This window comes from Octodon degus, unplaced genomic scaffold (assembly GCF_000260255.1).
Source record: "Octodon degus isolate 3935 unplaced genomic scaffold, OctDeg1.0 scaffold00009, whole genome shotgun sequence".
Lineage (NCBI taxonomy): Eukaryota > Metazoa > Chordata > Mammalia > Rodentia > Octodontidae > Octodon > Octodon degus.
The window spans coordinates 10,723,440-10,741,871 of record NW_004524585.1 but is presented as its reverse complement, the minus strand read 5'-3'; the positions used below and the strand labels follow the sequence as shown (position 1 = coordinate 10,741,871).

At 54.4% G+C, this 18,432-nt stretch overlaps 1 protein-coding gene across 2 annotated transcripts; it reads left to right on the top strand.

Annotated features, from left to right (window-relative positions):
• Window positions 1-15,599, top strand: Lad1 (ladinin 1). 2 transcript variants are annotated; one of them, XM_004625449.2, is made up of 10 exons: window positions 1-374; window positions 8,358-8,495; window positions 9,926-10,835; window positions 11,340-11,447; window positions 12,075-12,118; window positions 13,662-13,734; window positions 13,821-13,958; window positions 14,255-14,341; window positions 14,621-14,695; window positions 14,940-15,599. In XM_004625449.2, exons 1-10 carry the CDS (start codon window positions 337-339, stop codon window positions 14,943-14,945), a joined length of 1,617 nt encoding a protein of 538 aa, XP_004625506.2. In that variant the 5' UTR covers window positions 1-336; the 3' UTR covers window positions 14,946-15,599. The 2 variants fall into 2 exon arrangements, with proteins under 2 accessions (XP_004625506.2, XP_023563643.1); XM_023707875.1 differs by lacking the exon at window positions 1-374 and adding an exon at window positions 2,827-2,852.
• The last annotated feature ends 2,833 nt before the right edge of the window (window positions 15,600-18,432 follow it).

Here is an 18,432-nt window from a genome sequence, read left to right as displayed (position 1 = left end):
GGTTCTGGGTAGGAAGCCTCCCGCCCTCGCCCGGGGCCGCCGACCAGCCCAGCGCCAGTCCGGGCGTCCGTCGGTGCTGCCCGCGGCCTGTGCGACCGTCCCCGCAGCGATCGTGACCTGCGGCCGGTCGGCCCGGCCCGGGCGGAGATCAATGCGGCTTTGTCTGGGACGCCCACACCCCAGAGGCCACTCCCGGGTCGGCAAATCGCAGCGCAGCAGCTCGGGGCGCGCAGGGTGAGATAAGCGGCCATGTGACCCTACCTGGGCGGGGGAGGGGCGCAGGTGAGGCGGCGGCGGCGGCGCAGCAGGACGCACGCGGCGACCGCGGCTACAGCGATGTCCGGCGGCAGGAAGGACTGGTCGGCGCTGTCCAGGTGAGCGGTCCGCGGTGGCTGGGGTCCGCGGCGTATTCTCGGTTTCCTCTTCCGGGACATCAGCTTCTCCGGTCCTGGGATCTTGGCTCTATGGGATCCTAGTCTTGCTACTTCACAGAGGGGGAGCAAGGGGGGGTCGAACGCGGGACCCTTCCGGTGATCAGGCAGATACTGTTGCACCTTCACAGTTTCCTGACCTCCCCTCGGGCCTGTAGTCCCAAATTAGGCGTGTTAACAAGGCTTGGACCTATGGTGTGATCCGTGTGCGTGTGTTCATGTGTGTGTGTGTAGTTTTGGGAATTTGGCAGAATTCAGCCTTATTTCTGAGACAAGCCTTTCGCCCTGCTCCACGTCTCTGGTAGAGTTGTAGAGTGAACTTCGGAGAAGTGTTGCCCAGGCCCTCTTGGGACAGAGAATAAGGACAGTGACGTCTATGGGATCAGCTGAACAGGATCTGTGAATAGCACCAGAACCCTCCCCACCCACCACCCTGCTGTCCCCTGGCAAAAAGTAAGGGAGGCTCAAATTCTAAGTATGACATCTTGGGGTGGCATTGGGGCTGACCTCTAGAGAGCTGCGGACTCCTTTATGTTCTGATCTTTATTTGAGAACCGGTCCTCCAGAGGGTCAGGGGACCGGACCTCATCCCTGCCTGCTGGGTGCCATGTCAGTGTCTGAGGAGTGGGGAAGGGCTAGTGTTCCTCAGGCAGTGCCCAGGTGGTTGGTGCCTCCTCTCGGGGCTGCCTCTCCTCTCTCCAGAGCTACTGAAATGATCTCTACCTCTCATCCTTCCAAAAGGAAGCAGTCCCTGCCCCTCAACCTATACATACCTTGTCCTGGATGAAACTGAGGCCCATGCAGTAGCCCTAATTCTTTGACCTTTTGGTTCCTCCCAGGTGGGTGTCATCAGGTCTTTCGAGAGATCAGGGCAGTTTCTGCAGGTGCAGCCCAGGATTCTCCCATCAGTGTGGGCCCCACAGGCCTTCCCCATCAAGGCAGCTTTTGCAAATTTTCTATCACGTAAGATCTCCTCCTGTCCTGTCCCACCCTTGACCCTGAAGAATTCTAGAGCTTCTCCTGAACTGCAGGTCACCTCCCCAGACTCTCAGGACCTCATGCTGCTCTGAAGCACAGTCACCCAATAACACCAAGTGCAGGGTTCATTGGGGTCTAGAGAGGGGGAGAAAGGTAATCCCTGAGGGTAGAAGGAACACAGCACTCTGGAAAAGGAACCCAGGCTGCCGTCCAGGTGGGACACACCCCAGGCAAGGTCGGTGCTGAGGGTGGGGCTGGAGGTCAGGGCCGTGGACTCTGCATGTGGGTCAGTGTCCATGGTGGTTGATGTGGCAGTGCTTCTAGGTGTGGGCAGATCTGTGCTTCTGAGTGCATGTTCAGATATGTGTGTGTGGCCGGCTATGTGGGCGAGTGTGTTTGTGGCCGATGTAGTGATGAGATGTTTGTGTGGGCAGCAGGTTCTTGTGGTGCTGAGTTTGGAGCTTGCAAGTCTGAGTATGTTTAGTTTGAATGTTTATTGAAGACTTCAGTATTATGAATGGGGTTAAAAGTACAAACCAGACATTACTTTCTCAGAAGCTCACATTCTGGTGGTGATTTTGTGTCTGAGAGTGTTCATAGATGTGTATGAAGGGGTGTGTGTGTGTGTGTGTGTGTGTGTGGCAGGTGAGGCACTGGGACTTTAACACAGGAATGGGGTCCAGTCTTTTTGCTTGGCCACTGCTGAGATGGACATGGACTCATGTGGCTGCAGAAGCAGGGCCCAGTTCCCATGGGATGTCCAGGCTAAGCAGCCGGAAGCCTGGGGAACCAGTCCTGCCACGGAGCCCCTGCCCACCCTCCCCCGAGCCCTGTGGGCAGACACAGCTGCTGCCAACAGTCACCCTGAGGAGGCACCTGGAATAGAGGACCGCTCCCGCTCTGATCCCTGACTGAACAACAAGCCTCAGCGAGCCGGCAGGAAAGGGCTGTGAGTCACTGTCAACCGAGGCTCTGAGGCTGCAGAGGGTGTGAGCAGTGTGGCCCCAGCCAGCGCCCAGGTGGGGAGGTGGGAGGGGTGCTGAGGCCAGCCTGCAGCTCGCTTGGGCAGTAAGCTTCCGATGCTCCAGCCCTGGGATGGGGGCTGTGGTGAGCAGGCTGGCTGGCTGCTCTAGTCAGCAGCCTTGTCCTTTCCTCCCTGGGCTGACCTGGTGACCTGTGAGGGTGAGGCTAGGCCAGGCCTGTCTGCAGGGGGTGAGGGGCGGGTCTGAGGGTGCCTGGACAGAACAGCCCCTGGTTAATCATTTTCCTGCCTGGGCCTTGAGCAGCCCTCCCACCTCCAAGCACTTCCCTGGGCTCTCCTGACACTTCCCCTAGACCAGCTGGGCCTGAAGGGACCTCAGACCACAGGGAGCCTCAGCAAGTGGAAGGGGAGCCTAAGGCCTGCTCAGGGCCTGAAGGTTGGCCCAAGGTCATGGACTCCTAGTCTGTTCTCTCCTTCCTAACTCTTGTCCCTTGGGTCCACAAAATGCTTCTGGGGCAGCTCTCCCATCCTCTCCCGACTTTAACCAGAGCATCTGAGCCTTGTGATGCTGTATGTGATTCAGCTTGGGAACATAGGTTCTATTGCTGAACAAAACACCTAGCAAGCAATGCACTTAGACTTGTGCAGTAGAATAGACTGAATTTAGACATCAGGAAGGCCCTGTGCCCCCACCTCAGAGGTCAAAACACATTTTCCAGTGAGCAGCAGGGCAGGATGGCTTTCAAATTAAGAGAAAGAGGATGAGGACTCTGTCCCCAAAGGCTAGAGTTGGTACAGTCAGGAATGGGGAAGGAGAGCAGCCCTATAGGGAGACAGGAGAGGCCTGGGATTCCCCAGATGCAGGCCAGGAAGTACAGTGCAGGGTTCTGGAGAGGGAAGGAGGGCTGGGGATCTTCCCAGGGCAGTGGCATCAGCTGATGGGAATGACTGGGATCCCTAGCTGTTGAGGCCTGCAGGTTCCACCTAGGGCCTGGCTCTGGGGCTTGGGGTCATTTGGTTCCCTCAAACCTTTCTCTCTGAGTGCCGGAGCTCTGGCTTGTCCTGGGGTGGAGAATCCTGGGCCATCAGAAGATCTCCCAGGGCTCCTTGTTCCTTTACTATGTGCTTGGCTGTTGGCCTCCGAAGGTGGTGCTGCCTCTTGGTTAGAACCAGTGGCCCTGACCCTTCTGTTCTTTACTGGCAGTTGGTATCATAATTAAAGGCATGATGTTTGAGAGGCCAACTTAGGTTGGAATCTTGGTTCCTAATTTTTTTGTATTAACTGTGCTGTCTTTGTAAAGTTATTCACCCCTCCGTACCATTCTTTTCTGTGTGCAAATTGGAGATAGCACCACCTCATCACACAGGATTGTAAGGATTAATGTCCAGGAACTGTGAAATCTTACAGCAGTGCCTGGCATTCTTAGTGTTCTCATCTCCTCCTCTATTCTCTGTTCACATATTCAACCAATGTGAAGTCCTGCTCTAAGCCTTGTCATGTATTTATTATTAGGGTTACAGCAAATGTCCCTGCTCAGGTTCTGCCTGGGGACTGACCTTTGTCTTTTGATCCTATTCCTGTCTATTTCCTCATCTTTAAAGGCCAATAATCTTTGCTTATTGGTTATAACATTCCTCCTCAGGGTGGTAATGTGGGTATTGTATTCTGTGATTCTCGAGCAGCAGGGGTAGTGACCATGCCATGGGTGAGAGGTGGGGTCTTCAAGTAAAGCTTGAGGCTACTGGTGGACTGCTGGGGCCCACCTCCTATAGCAGCCGTGGAGACCCCCCGGCCCAGCCGGGGAGTGAGTCACTTCTGAGAAGACCAGGCTCAGGCAGATCACACGTCATATATGGCTGTACAGAAGGATAAACAAATATGTAGTTTCCCCGAGGGCTGAGAGTGGCGTGTGGGAACCAGGTCGCTCAGGACCAAAGAATCCTGGAGGCAGTAGCCCAGCCTTGCTATGGGTGTGGTGGTGGTGGTGGTAGGACGAGCTTGGGTTTTGGAGGGTCAATTTCTGCAGCATATGTGTCCCTTTTTGGAGGGTAAGTGCTGTTCCTAAACTAGGAACCAGGGCAAGGGTACATCTAGAGCGCTGATGAGGTGACTTCAGAATAAAAGCAGAAGAGCTGACAGGAAGCCTGAATAAGAGAAGTTAGAGAGAGGTGGCTGTCAGCCTGGCTCATAAGCGCAGGTTGCTGAAGAGAACATGAATGAGCGAATCTGCAGATATGTGGAGCTCACTGGGCTCATATTACTTATATGAGCCCAGGGGAATATTACTTAAGTTCTGTGGTCAAGGCCAACAGGAGAAAACTTTGGCGGGGCCCCTTCTCTGTTGCCATCCAGGTAGAGTAGAGGTGTGGCTGATGGGAATGAGGCTGTCACCACGAGAAGTTGTTCTGAAGGCAGAGCAGGAGGATTTGGAAGCACTTTTCCAAGGCAGCTCCTTCCCTGTGGGCTGATGTGTAGGTGCCCTCCCTATGCTGGTTATCTTTTGGGGCCCAGGCTGTGCTCCCCACTTTATGCTTTTCTGGATCAAGGAATAGGCTTGGAGATTCCTAGGGAGGAGGAGGAGGAGGAAGAGGAGGAGAAGTAGCAGTAGGAGAATGCAGTAGCTTGGAGTGCTGAAAGCTGACATTCACGCTTGTCACCTGCTGTGTGCAGACCACCATGCTGGGTACTAGGACTCTCCTGGGCCCTCTGCTCTGCCCTTGTTCCCTACCTAGCTTGCCTGCAAGCTTCTCTCTGCCCTGGCTTGCCCTTGTCTGCTGAATGCCCAGCTCCTCATGCCAGGGCTCTGCTCTTGCAGTGCCCTCCTCCTGGCTTCTCCTTGTAGACTGAGTCTCACAGAGGCCTCTCCAGCAGTTCTCTCTCACATCACTACCTGGGCCTGTTGTTCTTGAGACACTTAGCTGATGTCCTTCTGTTCATGGGCTTGTGTCCTTGCTCACTGTGTGACTCCTATCATGCACTAACGTTATGAAGGGAAGGACTCCGTGGGTCTCATTCCCGACTGTATTCCAGCTCTGGAATTGTGCCTGGTAAGTAGGTGCAAACAAGTATTTGTTACATGAATATTGGCACTGCAGATGTGATGCTGGACCTGGAGAGACCAGGCCCACCATGCAGCTCCTCTTCCTTTCAGGAGAGAATAACTTGTCTAGGGAAGGAGGGCCAGAAACCAGGCCAATGACTCCACCTTCATGAGGTGTCTGAGGAGGCTTTGAAGATGCAACTCAGTGTATAGAACTAGTGAGTTTGCATGATTTTTGTTTTTTTTCAGAAATATGTCTCTGCTTTAAACCAAGGCTTGTTCTCCAGGAAGGGAAAGGCTGGGAAGGCAAGGGGGAGAGCAAAGAGCTAGGACCTGACAGGGCTGCGGGGAGGCCATAGGTCTGGGAGTGGGGAGTTGAAGGCCTTTTTCCTGAATCTTCTGACTTGGGCATCAGAAGGCACAGGGAGCCCCAGGGCAGTGCCCCTCGCAGCCTGCTGCTGCGCTATTTGAGTGAGGCTGCCTTTCTGGGTAAAGTGCAACATCGCACCCCCTACAAGCCCTGCACATTTGATCTCATCAGCTTGCTCCATCTCTCCCTTCTGCCCAAGCTGCTGATTTCTCCCCAGCCCCTATCACCTTCCTTGAAATCCTGTTCATTCAGTGAGATCCTGGCCTGCTTCCCTCTCTTCTGTGAACTTTTCCTGCTAAGATCGGCCCATAGTCGTCATTCTCTCACTCTGCTGAGCAGTTTCTGCACTTGGTTATGACAGTTGGTAGTGGGCATGATTCTAGAACATTCGATTGTGGGTGTCTTCAGGGCAGGGGCCTTGCCATGTTGTTCTGTGAGCTTCACAGAACACAGTTACTTAGCTGGTATTTATTTGCTCTTTTTTTTTTTTAACAAGTATTTATGTGTGTGTGTGGCTAGCTCAGCCCACCAGGGGGCGGGGCTGGCTGGCATGTGGTGCTGGGGGATTGAACCGCAGACCCTGTGCTTTGCTAAGCTTGTTCTAAGTAGGTGCTTTAGACCACTGAGCCATCTCACCAGCCCCCTATTTGCTCTTTGGTTGGGTAAAGGGTGAACAGATAGGAGAAAAGATGGGCTGGTGGAGAGGTGGGTAGGTGACATTAGGACAGGTGGGTAAGGAGGGTGGAAGTGACCTGGTGCCTGGAAGGTGGGTGTTTGGATTGACACATGGCTGGATGGGCAGATATATAAATGGAGAGTACATGGGGGTTGGCTGGTTGGCTGCTGGCTGTGAGAGGCCCTGGCTGGTCACATAAGTGAAAGGTAACTGGAGATAGAAACAAGAGTTTGTGGGGTCCCCTTTTTCCCCTGAACAAGTTATAAAAGGTGATGAGGGTGAAAGAGTCCCTGGGCAGTGAAGGTGTACTGAGGTCTTTGCCCGGTGTAACTGGTCTATTTATGAGTGTTACCCCCCCCCCCCACCAAAGGCCAAGAAACTTCTTAGGGAATTAGCTGAGGAAATTCCTGTGTGATTGTACATTGAGGGAGACTGCCTAAGAAAGAGAATGGACCTTGTCAAGTTTATCGGCTTCCTCTAGGCAGAGCAAATCCCACCTTTCTTCATCCATAGCTACCCCAGAAAGGGTAGCCCCACCCCATCCCCCCACCCCCGCAACTCTTCCCTGCAGTCTAAAATAGAGTCCAACATGGTGGTTTTCATCTGGGGTGATTTGGGCCACCAGAGGATATTTGGTAATAATGGGAAGTACTTGGGGTTGTCACCACTGAGGGGCATTGCTAAACCTCCTCTATCCAGCCCTCCAAATGGAATTATCTGGCTAAAATGTCAGTGGTGCTGAGAGAGAAACCCCAGTCTCTCAAATTCCAACACATTTCATAGAAATTTAATGGTCCTTGGTCTTCATCACCTTCCTTTGCTGAGACACGGGATTAGATGCCCACCACTTAAAAGGGCTTATGGTTTTAGGTGTTTCAGTCCATGGCTGGCAAACTCTAGAGCCTGGGTGCTCACCTCATGGCCACCAGGAAACAGAGAAGGAAGAGCTGGGGAGGGAGATGAGCTTCTGGGTCCAGGCCACAGTGACCTATCTCCTAACCGCACACTCAATTCAGCTGCTAAATTCTTTACTGTGTGAATCTATCCACAGATGGACATAGTGCCCCATGATCCAACCACGTTCCACACACATGAGTTTGGGGGGACATTTTAGATGCAAGCCATAACACTCTGTGGTGTGAACTATGGGAATAGCTCAGTGGGACAGCATCTGCCTGGCAAGTGTGAGGTCATGAGTTCAATTCCCAACACAACAAAAAAGAGTTGTTTAGTAATCGCATTAAAGCAAAGGGATGGAGTTGGGGAGATAGCTCAGCAGTGTCAGCACCTGCCTAGCAAGCACGAGGACCCGAGTTTGATCCCCAAAATCAGGCATGGTGGTCCACACCTATAATCCCAGCACTGGGGAGGTTGAAATAGGATCACTACCAGTCTGAATTGCATAGTGAGACCTCATACTAAATAAATAAGACTTTAAAATAGTAAAGAAAAAAGCAAAGGGAAAGAGATAAAATAATTTTAATAGTATATTTCATTTATCCCAATAGATCCAAATATGATCATTTTGACATGTAATCAATACACATCATTTTTTTAGGTGAAGGTCTTACTATGTTGTCCAGACTGGCATTAAAGTCCTGGGCTCAGGTAATCGTCCTGCCTCAGCCTCTTAAGCTGCTGGGGTGCAGGTGCCTGCCACCGTGCTCAGCTGCACAACTCTGAATAGCAGGTTCTACACTTTGCCTTTCATCCTGAGTCTTGGAAGTACAATGTGTATTTTACAGCACGTCTTGGTTCTGAGTGTTGCCAGTGCTGTGTGGCCATCGGTAGCCCGGGCAGCCTGGAGAATGCTTTGTCTGCCTTGGGGAAGGGTACTCGGTTGTCCAGGGGCTGTGTGACCCTCGCCTTGTTTCCCCAGCCTGGCCCGGCAGCGGACTCTGGAGGATGAGGAGGAACAGGAGCGGGAGCGCAGGCGACGACACCGCCACCTGAGCTCTACCACGGACGATGAGGCTCCCAGGCTCACCCAGAATGGAGACCGGCGGGCTGCTGAGAGGTACTTGGCTTGGTGCTGGCTGGGCATCATGGTCACATCCTAGGTAACAGGGACTGATTTAGCTGCCCTGGGTTGACTGCATAAAATGTGCTTGGCCTCCCAGAGACTGAAGGCCCAGGGAGTGAGGCTGAAGGGTGTGAATGTGAGCTTTGGGCTCCTCACCTTCCTCTGCAGCCCACCAGGGACCATGCTCAGCCTAACGGGTTGAGACCACTCTGGAGCCCATCCTTCGCTGGACGTTTTATGAACGTAGCTCACTTAATCCTTATGTATTCCATTGTTTTGCAGTGGGAGCACTGGGGAGGAAGACTTTGGTGACTCGAAGGGGCTGTATACCTAAGAGTAGGGAGGCCAGAATTTCCATCCAGATTGTCAAGTTCTGAGGCTCAACTCTGACCCTTCGGCCCCAACCCTCCATAATTCCCACCTGAGTGGAGGAACCTAGGGATTACATTTTACATTTTGGGATTAGGAGATGAAGGAAGAGAAGAGCCTGGAACATAGTGGCTGCTACTTCTGCACCCGGACAGTGCTGCCTACTCTCATGTCATTCCACCTCCCAATAAGGCCAGCTTGCGGATTTGAAAACTGAGCCTCAGATAATGAGTTAATTGGCCTGAACTCAGATGGAGAACAGGGTGAAGGGAGAGAAGACTCCTTTTGCTGGAGATGAAGTGCTGAGGGCTTCAGGCAATTCTTTTGTGGTGGTGTTGTTCCTTTGTGTCCCCCAGAGAAGGAGACCGGGGTGTATACCCTGAGCTCACCTAAACCTGTGGCTACCACCTAGTCCCAGGCCTACCCAGATGACATAGGTGTGTGGGATGATGCCCAAGAAGCTTTGGGTTCTACTTCCGGCTTCCTGCCATTAGCTGTGTGACCTTTGACAGGTCCTGAACACCTCTGATCTCATTCTAAGCTCTAAGGGGGCTGCATTTGCTCCTTTTGACCACTGATGCCCAGCACATGACCTGACACATGCTTGTTGACTGTGTCTGATCACGGAGCGGTTGGACTTATAAGGGCTGTAAACATTTTAAGAAGTGTTGGGCTGGTGAGATGGCTCAGTGGTCTAAAGCACCTACTTAGAACAAGTTTAGCAAAGCACAGGGACTGCAGTTCAATCCCCCAGCACCACATGCCAGCCAGCCCCGCCCCCTGGTGGGCTGAGCTGGCCACACACACACACACACACACACACACACACACATAAATGTGTAAAATTTAAAAAAAAAAAAAAAAAAAAAGAAGTGTCGAATACTGTGTTCAAATGAAGCCCAAAATAGGGCTGGTCTGATAGCTCAGTGGACTAAAGCTCTACTTTCCTGGACCCCTCCTTGGTGGCCCTGGTGGCTTCTCTATCAGGTCAAGTTCCCACAGGTTCCCTCCTAGCTCGGATATCCTTTGATGTCATCTCTTGTCTTCTGCCTCAGGCTGCCCAGTGTGGAGGAAGCAGAGGTACCCAAGCCACACCCCCCAGCCCCCAAAGATGAGGAGGAAGACATCCAGGCTATCCTCAGGACACGGCAGGAGCGGAGGCAGAGGCGGAAGGCCATTGAAGCTGCCCCCATGCAGGAAAGGCTGGAGGCAGAGGACGGAGGGGGCGGCTCCAGTCCCGAACAGGCCCCGCAGCAGCTCCCAGCACCCAAGAAGGAACCGGAGGCCCTGCCTCGCCGGAGACTGAGCCGAGAGCAGCGGGGCCCCTGGGCCCAGGAGGAGGAGCGCTTGGTGAACAAGGAGCCAAGAGTGGGGAGGAAGGGGCTTCCAGAAGAGGCCCCGGCTGTAGAGAAGACCTTGGTCTTGGAGAAGTCCTCTGCACCAGAGAAGACACCCACAAAGAGACTGGCCTCAGAGAAAGCCTGCTTTTCTGAGAAGGAGCTGACCCTGGAAAGGACAGCTGTGTCCCAGAAGACAGCAGTGCTGGAGAAGAAAGGCGGCCCAGAGAAGTCTGCTCCAGGAAACTCCAGTGTCTTTGAGAAATCACCAGCCCCTGAGAAAGCATCTGTGTCTGAGAAGACAGCAGTGTCAGAGGAAAGGTCCACACTGGACAAGAAAATAGCTCTAGGGAAAGGCAGTGTTGCTGAGAAGCTGCCAGAGAAAGCATCTTCTCGGGTGTCTGAGAAAGCATCCTTCTTTGAGAAGTCCTTGGCCACAGAGACAAAGCAGTCCCCCAAGAAGGTGGCAGCATCTGAGCAGCCCCAGGGCTCTGGGGGAGGCCAGGCCAGCACCCCGGAGTCAGGAGAAAGGCCTTTCTCTAGGAAAAGCCCGACTTCCTCAGCAGTGGAGCACAGGGTGCCAGGCTCTCCAGCTGTGGCTTCACGCTTCCCACCCATCACACTCCAGGTTGGCGGTGCCCACGTCTCTCCTGTCCTTCTCCTCCCTGACAAGGCCTGCCCTTGTGGCCTCTGCTCCTTGCTGCCTCCTATCCTTGCACCTGCAGGCTGGCTGTGATAGCTATTGTCAGAACAGGGCAGGGAGGCAGAGGCAGGCTGCTGGAGCCGAAAGTGCCAATAGCCATGTAGCAGGGAGCAAAGGGAAGCCAACACCACACTCATCCATCCCAGCAGGAAGCCTCAGGTCCTCCTGGAGGCTCTCCTAGAAAGCTCTTCCTGGGAGCATGGCCCTTGGGACTGTGCTGGCTGCCCCAGAGCAGAGGCAGGAGGACCATCTCAGTAAGAGGGCCATCTCACTGTCCCTTACTCCCAGAGCCCCTGGGATGAGCCCGCCACATGGTATGCCCATGACAGCTGGAGCTTAGGGGCTGCCTGGGCCTGGTAGGGCCCTACACCACTGCCAAGGAAAATGAGTTCTAGACTGATTGTGTGACACTTCCATTGCTCCATTCAGGTGAAAATCCCCAGCAAGGAGGAGGAGGAGGCAGACACATCTTCACCTACCCAGGTCACCTATAGCACCTCTCTCAAACGCTCCAGCCCAAGGACCATTTCCTTTCGGGTGAGAGTCCAGGGTACCTTTGTCACCTATCCACTGGTGGGCAAACCAAGGAAAGCAGCTTCCATTACAGCATGGTAGCCCTGAGTTAGAGAGCCAGAAGTTCCTCTGAATAGAGAGGGGCTTTGGATTCCTACGGTAAGCGGTCGACATCCTGTGTCAATAAGCATGAGCAGCGCCACCTAGTGGGAAAGTTCAGAACTGCAGGAATATGGTATCCATCCCCAGCCCAGCTCTCTGCTCTCATTCTACCCTTACCAGGAGGGAGGCTCTCCCTAGAACCAGAGGCATTAGGGGTCTCCTGGGTCTCCTAATGCTCTCTGCTCTGCCCCTTCCCAGTTGTGTGTCTAGGCAAGTTTCATCTAGCCTTGTCCCAATATGTATTCTTTGTTCATTTGTGTACTGGGTCAGGACACTCTCTGTGCATTGTGGCCTCGTGCATGCCAGGCCCTGGGGAGGAAGCTGGAGGCCCAAGGTTGATCCGTGCTGTCAGGGCTCTTGAGCAGGTAGGCAGATAGGTGATCCAGGAAGAGGAAGTATTCCAAGAGCAGGGTCTGTCCCTTGAGGGAGGGGAGGGCCACAGATCTCCCAGGGACTCCCACTCACCAGCAGCCCCCCTTCTCATTTCAGATGAGCCCCAGGAAAGACAACTCAGAGACCACCTTAACCCGCAGGTGGGGGCAGCCTGGAGGCTTCGACTCTCTCCTGTCCTGTGTTTTCTGAATACCTGCCCCTTCTCTGTGTGTCAGGCTGTATTGCAGGGTATTCAGAGGATGGGGATATAGTTCCCCTGGCCTCCAGATCTGGTGGGCAGGAGTGGGGATTAATGGAGGGATTTAGGGCCTGCAAGGTAGATGGTGGGAAGGTATCAGAGAGCTGCTTGGAGGAGGTAGTGCTTAGGTGGGGCTCTGAAGGGGAGGAGCCTTTAGACTGGGAAGGAGGGGGAGAAGGGCTTTGCAGGAGGGAGGCTCTGAACAGTGCAAGGAAGGGGAAGCCTGTTTTGGCAGGCCTGAGTTGGGGGTCTGGGCCTGTGCATACTTAACAGGTACCTCCATGACCTGTAATGTGGACACAGGTATTCTGAGGGCTGCACTGAAAAGAAAACTGCAGTAGGGCATGAAAAGCAGCTGTGCTAGTGTTAGGAATTTCATTCACTTGAGCTGCACCCAGCTGCCCTCTCAGTGCAGACTGAGGCCTTGTATGCTAGGAAAGGCCTGGGGCTTGGGGAAAGAGGACAGGGAGGAACAAAGATAAGACACAGTGAGCCCCTCCCACAACCCATTGAAGGCCACTAAACACACAAGAGGCTGCCAGGCGGGGTGGAGGTGGGGTGGGGGGGGTACAGGACGGGAGGGCAGTTAGGAGCTACAGTGAGTTGGGGAGGTACGACCAGGCCAATGATGTTCCATGTGGCACTTCACCCGTGAGATGTCCAGGTGGAAAACTAGAGGAGTAGCATTTAACTGTTGTATTTTTGGTGGTTTTGGGGATTGAACACAAGGCCTTTGCATTGAGCTACATCCCCAATCCTTTACAAAGATATTTTGAGACAGGGTCTCATTAAATACACAGGGCTTTAACTTTCTATCCTCCTGCCTTAGCTTCCTGAATGCTGGGATTAAAGGCATGCTCCACAATGCCTGGATAGGAATGGCACTTTAAATAAAGGGAGCAGCATGTGGGAAGGCACGGTGTGGAAAGCATTAGGTGCCCGCTGGCTGGCACGCTGGCATGTGGCAGTGAGGGCACGTTGAGATGGAGGCGGGGGCAGATTCCCAGAGCTTTGTGTGCTGGTACACCAGGGAGTTCACTCCCTGTCCTTTGGCTTCTGGGGTCTGGGCTGAAAGGACAGGAATGGATCTGTTTGAGGTAGGGATATGACTTGGTAGCCCTGGGAGGATGGCAGGGAAGGTGGCCAAGGGGAAAATCTTTGGGAAGGGCTGGTCTCCGAAGATGGTGTTGGTGGAAGAGACAAGTGACAGGAAGTGGGAGATGAAGAGAGGGAGACAGAGCTGTAGAGGATCCTGGGGTATCCTGCTGAATGGGCTGCTTCTGGAGAAGTGAGGACAGCCGCTAGGGTGTGTAATCTTGCCCTTGGCCAAGTCAAGGCCATGTGCACTTGGCCAGAGTGGCAGGATGTGAGAAGAACACTTCTCAGACCTGGGGACAGGCATGGCCACCTCGAGGTGGGGGTCTCATCTGGTTTGTCTTGTCTAGTGCCAGTGTGAGGCTGCCGGCCAGCACAGTCAAGCTGGGAGAGAAGTTGGAGAGATATCACACGGCTATCCAGGTGGGCTGTGGGGATGATCTAGGGTGTGTGGAGGTCCCTGACCAGAGCAGTGGGAGTAGCTTAGTGGCTTGTGTTTCTGTCCCTAGAGATCAGAATCCGTCAGGTCCCAGGGCTCCTCCCGTACTGAGCTCTTCGTGGCTCCCACGGGGGTAGCCAGCAAGCGCCACCTCTTTGAGAAGGAACTGGCTGGCCAGAGTCGAGCAGAACCAGCGTCCAGCCGGAAGGTGAGATGTGAAGCCCAGCTGGGTGTCTCTAGGCTGATGAGCCTGGAGGTCTCTGGAGCTGCGATGGGGCTGGAAAAGGGTTTTCCTGTGTCAGTGACGGCAGGAGCTCAACCTGCCATTTAGGTTCCTGAGCAGAGGTCTTTTGGCTGCTGGGGTCTCAGGACTGCCTTAGGAACTCACCATGTATTGGGGGAGATGTGGGCATGGGGTGGAGTCCTGTCCCCATTCCAGGGCTTTTGCAAAGGATCTGCTGTTGCCAGTGGCCTCAAGCCCTGAGAGGAAGCCTGTCTTCCTAGGACAACCTGAAGCTGTCTGGGGTGGTGACATCAAGGCTCAATCTGTGGATTAGCAGGACCCAGGAGTCAGGAGACCAGGACTCCCAGGTACCCTGTCCCTCCCTGCTGGCTCTTATGGGGCCATTTTGGGATGGAATGATCTGGGTCAGAGGAGGGACAGCCCCAAAGCAGTGGATCATGTCAAGGGAGGAGATAGTGTGGAGGGAGGGTGGCCATGGGGGGGCCTGCAGCTCAGAAGGTAGCAGAGAGGAGGCAAGGGGGGGGGTCCTTCTCCACTCCACACTGAGAGGGTGTAGCCAGGAGATCCCATGCCCTGTGCCAGATTTGCCTTAATCTCTGGTCTCTACCCCCAATGCCCCCAATCAGGAGGCCCAGAAAGAGTTGGCAGCTTCCAGGAGGACCCAGTGGGCCAAGAAGTCAGACTCCTCCCTGGATGCTGAGGTGAATGGAGTGGAGGGCCTGGCCTGGGGGCAGAGGGCTGCAGGTGTGCAGTGCACATGATGCCCCACCCGTGTGCACAGGTTCGCTGGCCTCCAGTCCCACAGTGCATGTCTCCAGAGTGCCCCACCTGCTTCAGTCAGCAGACTTTGGGTCTCTGACCTTGAAAGGGGATGGATCTTGGCACAGGGATGTCTTTCTGTCCAGAGACTGTCTGCCCTCATCCTTACTCACCTTGCCCCCACAGGTGTGACATGCCCGCCTGTCTGCCTACCTGCCGAGACAGTCCTACCAATCTCAAGGGCCTCCTTCTAGCTGGGCCCTGCCTCCCGAAGCAGCACCACTGCCCCCCACTTCTTTCTGCTTCTGGACCTGTCTGGCCAGGGTCCTTGGGGGCCAGGAATGTCAGTGACAGGCAGCCAGCTCCTTCCCATTGCAGCCTCTGGGATGGCTGCACTTGGTACCTCATTGGCCTGCTGCAAGCTCTGTAGGTCCAGGACCCAGCAGCAGCCTGTCAGCGCCATGGGGCCTCTGTGTCCTCCTTAGAGGCCTCCCTCCTGCCCACTTCCAGCATCTGCACAGGGCCACCTCTGTGCAACTCCAGGGTCACCATTACATCTGCTCCCTGCTGATGCCTCCATGCCTGTGAAGTCTCCCACACTGAGGCCTGGACCTACACACCTTAGTCCCTCTGGGCTGCTCCTGCCTGCTGGGCCCTCAGGCCAGGCAGGGAAGGAGTCCCTGCACTCACCGTCCATGTGCCCCATCATGCTGCTCTGTTCTTGGCACTCCACCCCCTCCCTGGCCTTCTGCCCTGGCTGAGAGCTCCGAGCCTTTATGTGCTTGTCCTACCCTCTCAGAAAAACCTGTGCTCAGGAAAGATCTGATAAACTCATTCACTCTCAGGTGTAAGTGGTGGATGCTACTTTAAAAACAAATTTCTTCTGAAGGGAGGCTTTGCTTTTCAACTAGTCATCTGCAGGGTATGAGGAGGGTTATTTTGGCTGAGGTGGGAGGGAGGATCATTTTCCTAATTGACCCTGTTCTCCCAGAGTGGTGGCGGTTCTGCTACTTGGTGGTTGTAGCTTAGTGCCTTAGGAGCCTAGAATTGCCACATACACACCCCAACATTCCCCCCAAGTCAAGTGCCCCATCCCTCTAATACCATGGCCTGTGGGGGCCTGGAGAAGGTTGCATCCTCAGGGAACTCAGGACAAAGGGAGCCTGGAAAAGCAATCTTGTTCCCTACAGTCTCCTTAAGGTGGTAGTATAAAAAATAGCTTCTTTAGTCATCCAAACTCAATGCCCACTCCCCATCTGCACACCTGGGGACCCCAAGTGTCTCAGAGCATGTCCTCTAAGGTGCACCAGGCCCCAGCTCCCTGCCTTAGTCTGTGATTCTGGGTGGGGCACCTGCTTTGGGTCTGTGGTCCAGGACGCAAGTGTGCAGGCTCCCTGATGTCCCTGGCTGGGCCCTGCCTGTGCCGAGCTTGGGTGGCACTTCCTGGAGCCTGTCCTGAGCACCGCAGACTGCATCTGGACTGCAGTTTCTCCGAGTGCCCAGCCCCGCAGCTGAGCTGACAGGAGCAGGCTGAGTTCTGCCCTGAGATGCAGGACACCACTGCTGCTCTCGCCCTGCTCTGAGTCCCACATGTGACCCTGAGACACTTTCCTTCTGAGCCCTGGAGTATAAGCAGGTGACCTCCCATGATTTTCAGATGCTCAGGTTGTAAGCTTTGGAAGGTCCCTCGGCCGGTGAAACAGCCCATCTCAGGCAGCGAAGGGCTGTATGGCAGCTTTAGCCTCTCTGAACAGTGCCCTCTGTGCCCCTCACTGGGTTACCCATCTGGGGCAGGCTTTTAGGGAGAAGACTGGGGCCACAGCTCCATGGCACTGTGTCCTCTGTACCCACCCACCTATTGCAGAAGGGCCCTGCCTTCATATGATAATCAAAGAGACAAATGTACAAGGTGACTCCAGCTGGGGCTGAGGGGCAGTATGGTAGTAACCATGACAGGTGGACAAGGGAGCCTTCTTGGAGGTAGAATGTGTCTCCAACCAGCTCATCATCTTTCCTGCCCTCCTGCTATGGTGGCCCTAGGACTCCGAGTCCTGTCCGCGGTGGGGCCTCCAGTTTGGGTTCCAGCATGCTGCTTCTCTTCCGGCTACCATGGCTTTATTTTCCCTTTCACCTCCCATTAGCATGGGCAGGTGACTTTGCAAAGATGCAGGCGTCCGGATCAGCTGGGGACCAGCCCCACTCCTACCCCATGCCAAACTGGCTGCTAGAGCATGACTAGCTTTTCTCCTTGGCTGTGTGTGTTCCCAGCACTCCGGATGAAGCCCCTGACTCAGCCATCAGTGAAAGCCTCATACTCATGGTCTGTGGATACCAACAATCTACTGGGTTTTTCTTGGGGGACTTTGGTGGAGATTTGTGTACAAGATCCCTCGTCAGGCATCTATGCAAACAAGTTATGCCCTGTTGGTAGGATTGGTGGGCTTGCTAGGAACAGTGATGTACAGAGAGTGGGTAAGGTTAAAGGAGGGTTTAGGAAAAGCAACTCTTACATTTCAGGAGATGCCAGGACATGGGGCAAGACTGGGCCTTGGTGGGAGAGGGCCGCCAGGGGATGGAGGAGGCTGCCCCTGCTCTCTCCTTCTCTGGACAGCCTGGGCCCTTCCCACCATCCTTCTTGATCTGTTCCCTCCATCTGTGTATGTGGAGCCTCTCTGCTTTCCTGTGGCCTCCTCTTAGGATGCTAGCTGGCAGGCCCATGGCTCTAGCTTGCTCTGCTGCACAAGGTCCAGGATAAGCCTGGTGCTGGGGAATGGAGGCTGTTGGGCTCAGAGGCTGATGGGACTATTGAGAGGACGCAGTCTCAGCTGAGTGATGAGGTGAACATCTGCTAGTGGTGTGGGTGCAAATCGAGGTCCATGTGCTCAGGGTTCTTTGAGGGCTGGTAGCAGTGACTGAGGCCATTGTCCCTCCCATTCTCAGGACTGGTGAGCAAGCACCAGGAAGGTGCTCCTGGGGTCAGGTGAGGTGAGGAGGAATGAGAGTGAGGCTGGCTTTCTTCGTCTAGGGAAAATCAAGGGAGAGTTTGGATCACTTATGAGCAAGATTGGGAAGTGTTGGGGGCCCAGGACACATGGGGAGAGATGGGCTTGGCCCAGAGCAGGGACTTCCCTCAGGGTCGGGCAAGATGGCGACGGAGATGCAGTGGGATTGAGGGCAGAGTCAACTTGGCTGTCACCAGACTTGGTTTGCACTGCTCCTGTTCATTCCCATCATGCATTGTACTTGAGGAACATGCATATGCAAGTCAAGGGCAGAAAGCCTGGGCCCTGCATGTACGGGTCTTATAGTCTAGTAGGGTTAGCAGGTCGTAGTCACTGATCATGATTTTGAAACCCTTAGGGGATGAATGTCAATCTCCTGCCTCCCTCACACAAGCCAGCGGCCCTTCCAAGGAAAGTGGCCATCCTGACTCACTTCTGACCTCTCTAGCAGTTCTGATCCCTGCCTTGTAAGGAGGGCTTTACACATGGCCTTGGGCTCCTGGAGAAGGCCCACTTTACAGAGACTGTTGTTGAGGACCCTAGAATCTGCAAACTGCTGGAGGGTGCTTGAGCCATTAGAAGTGGCCAGCAGCCCAGAGGACCTCTTTACCCCCAGCGTCGTTCAAGATGGAGTTACAGATCAGTGCCTGCCTCTGTCCTCAGAGGCCTGGGGCAGA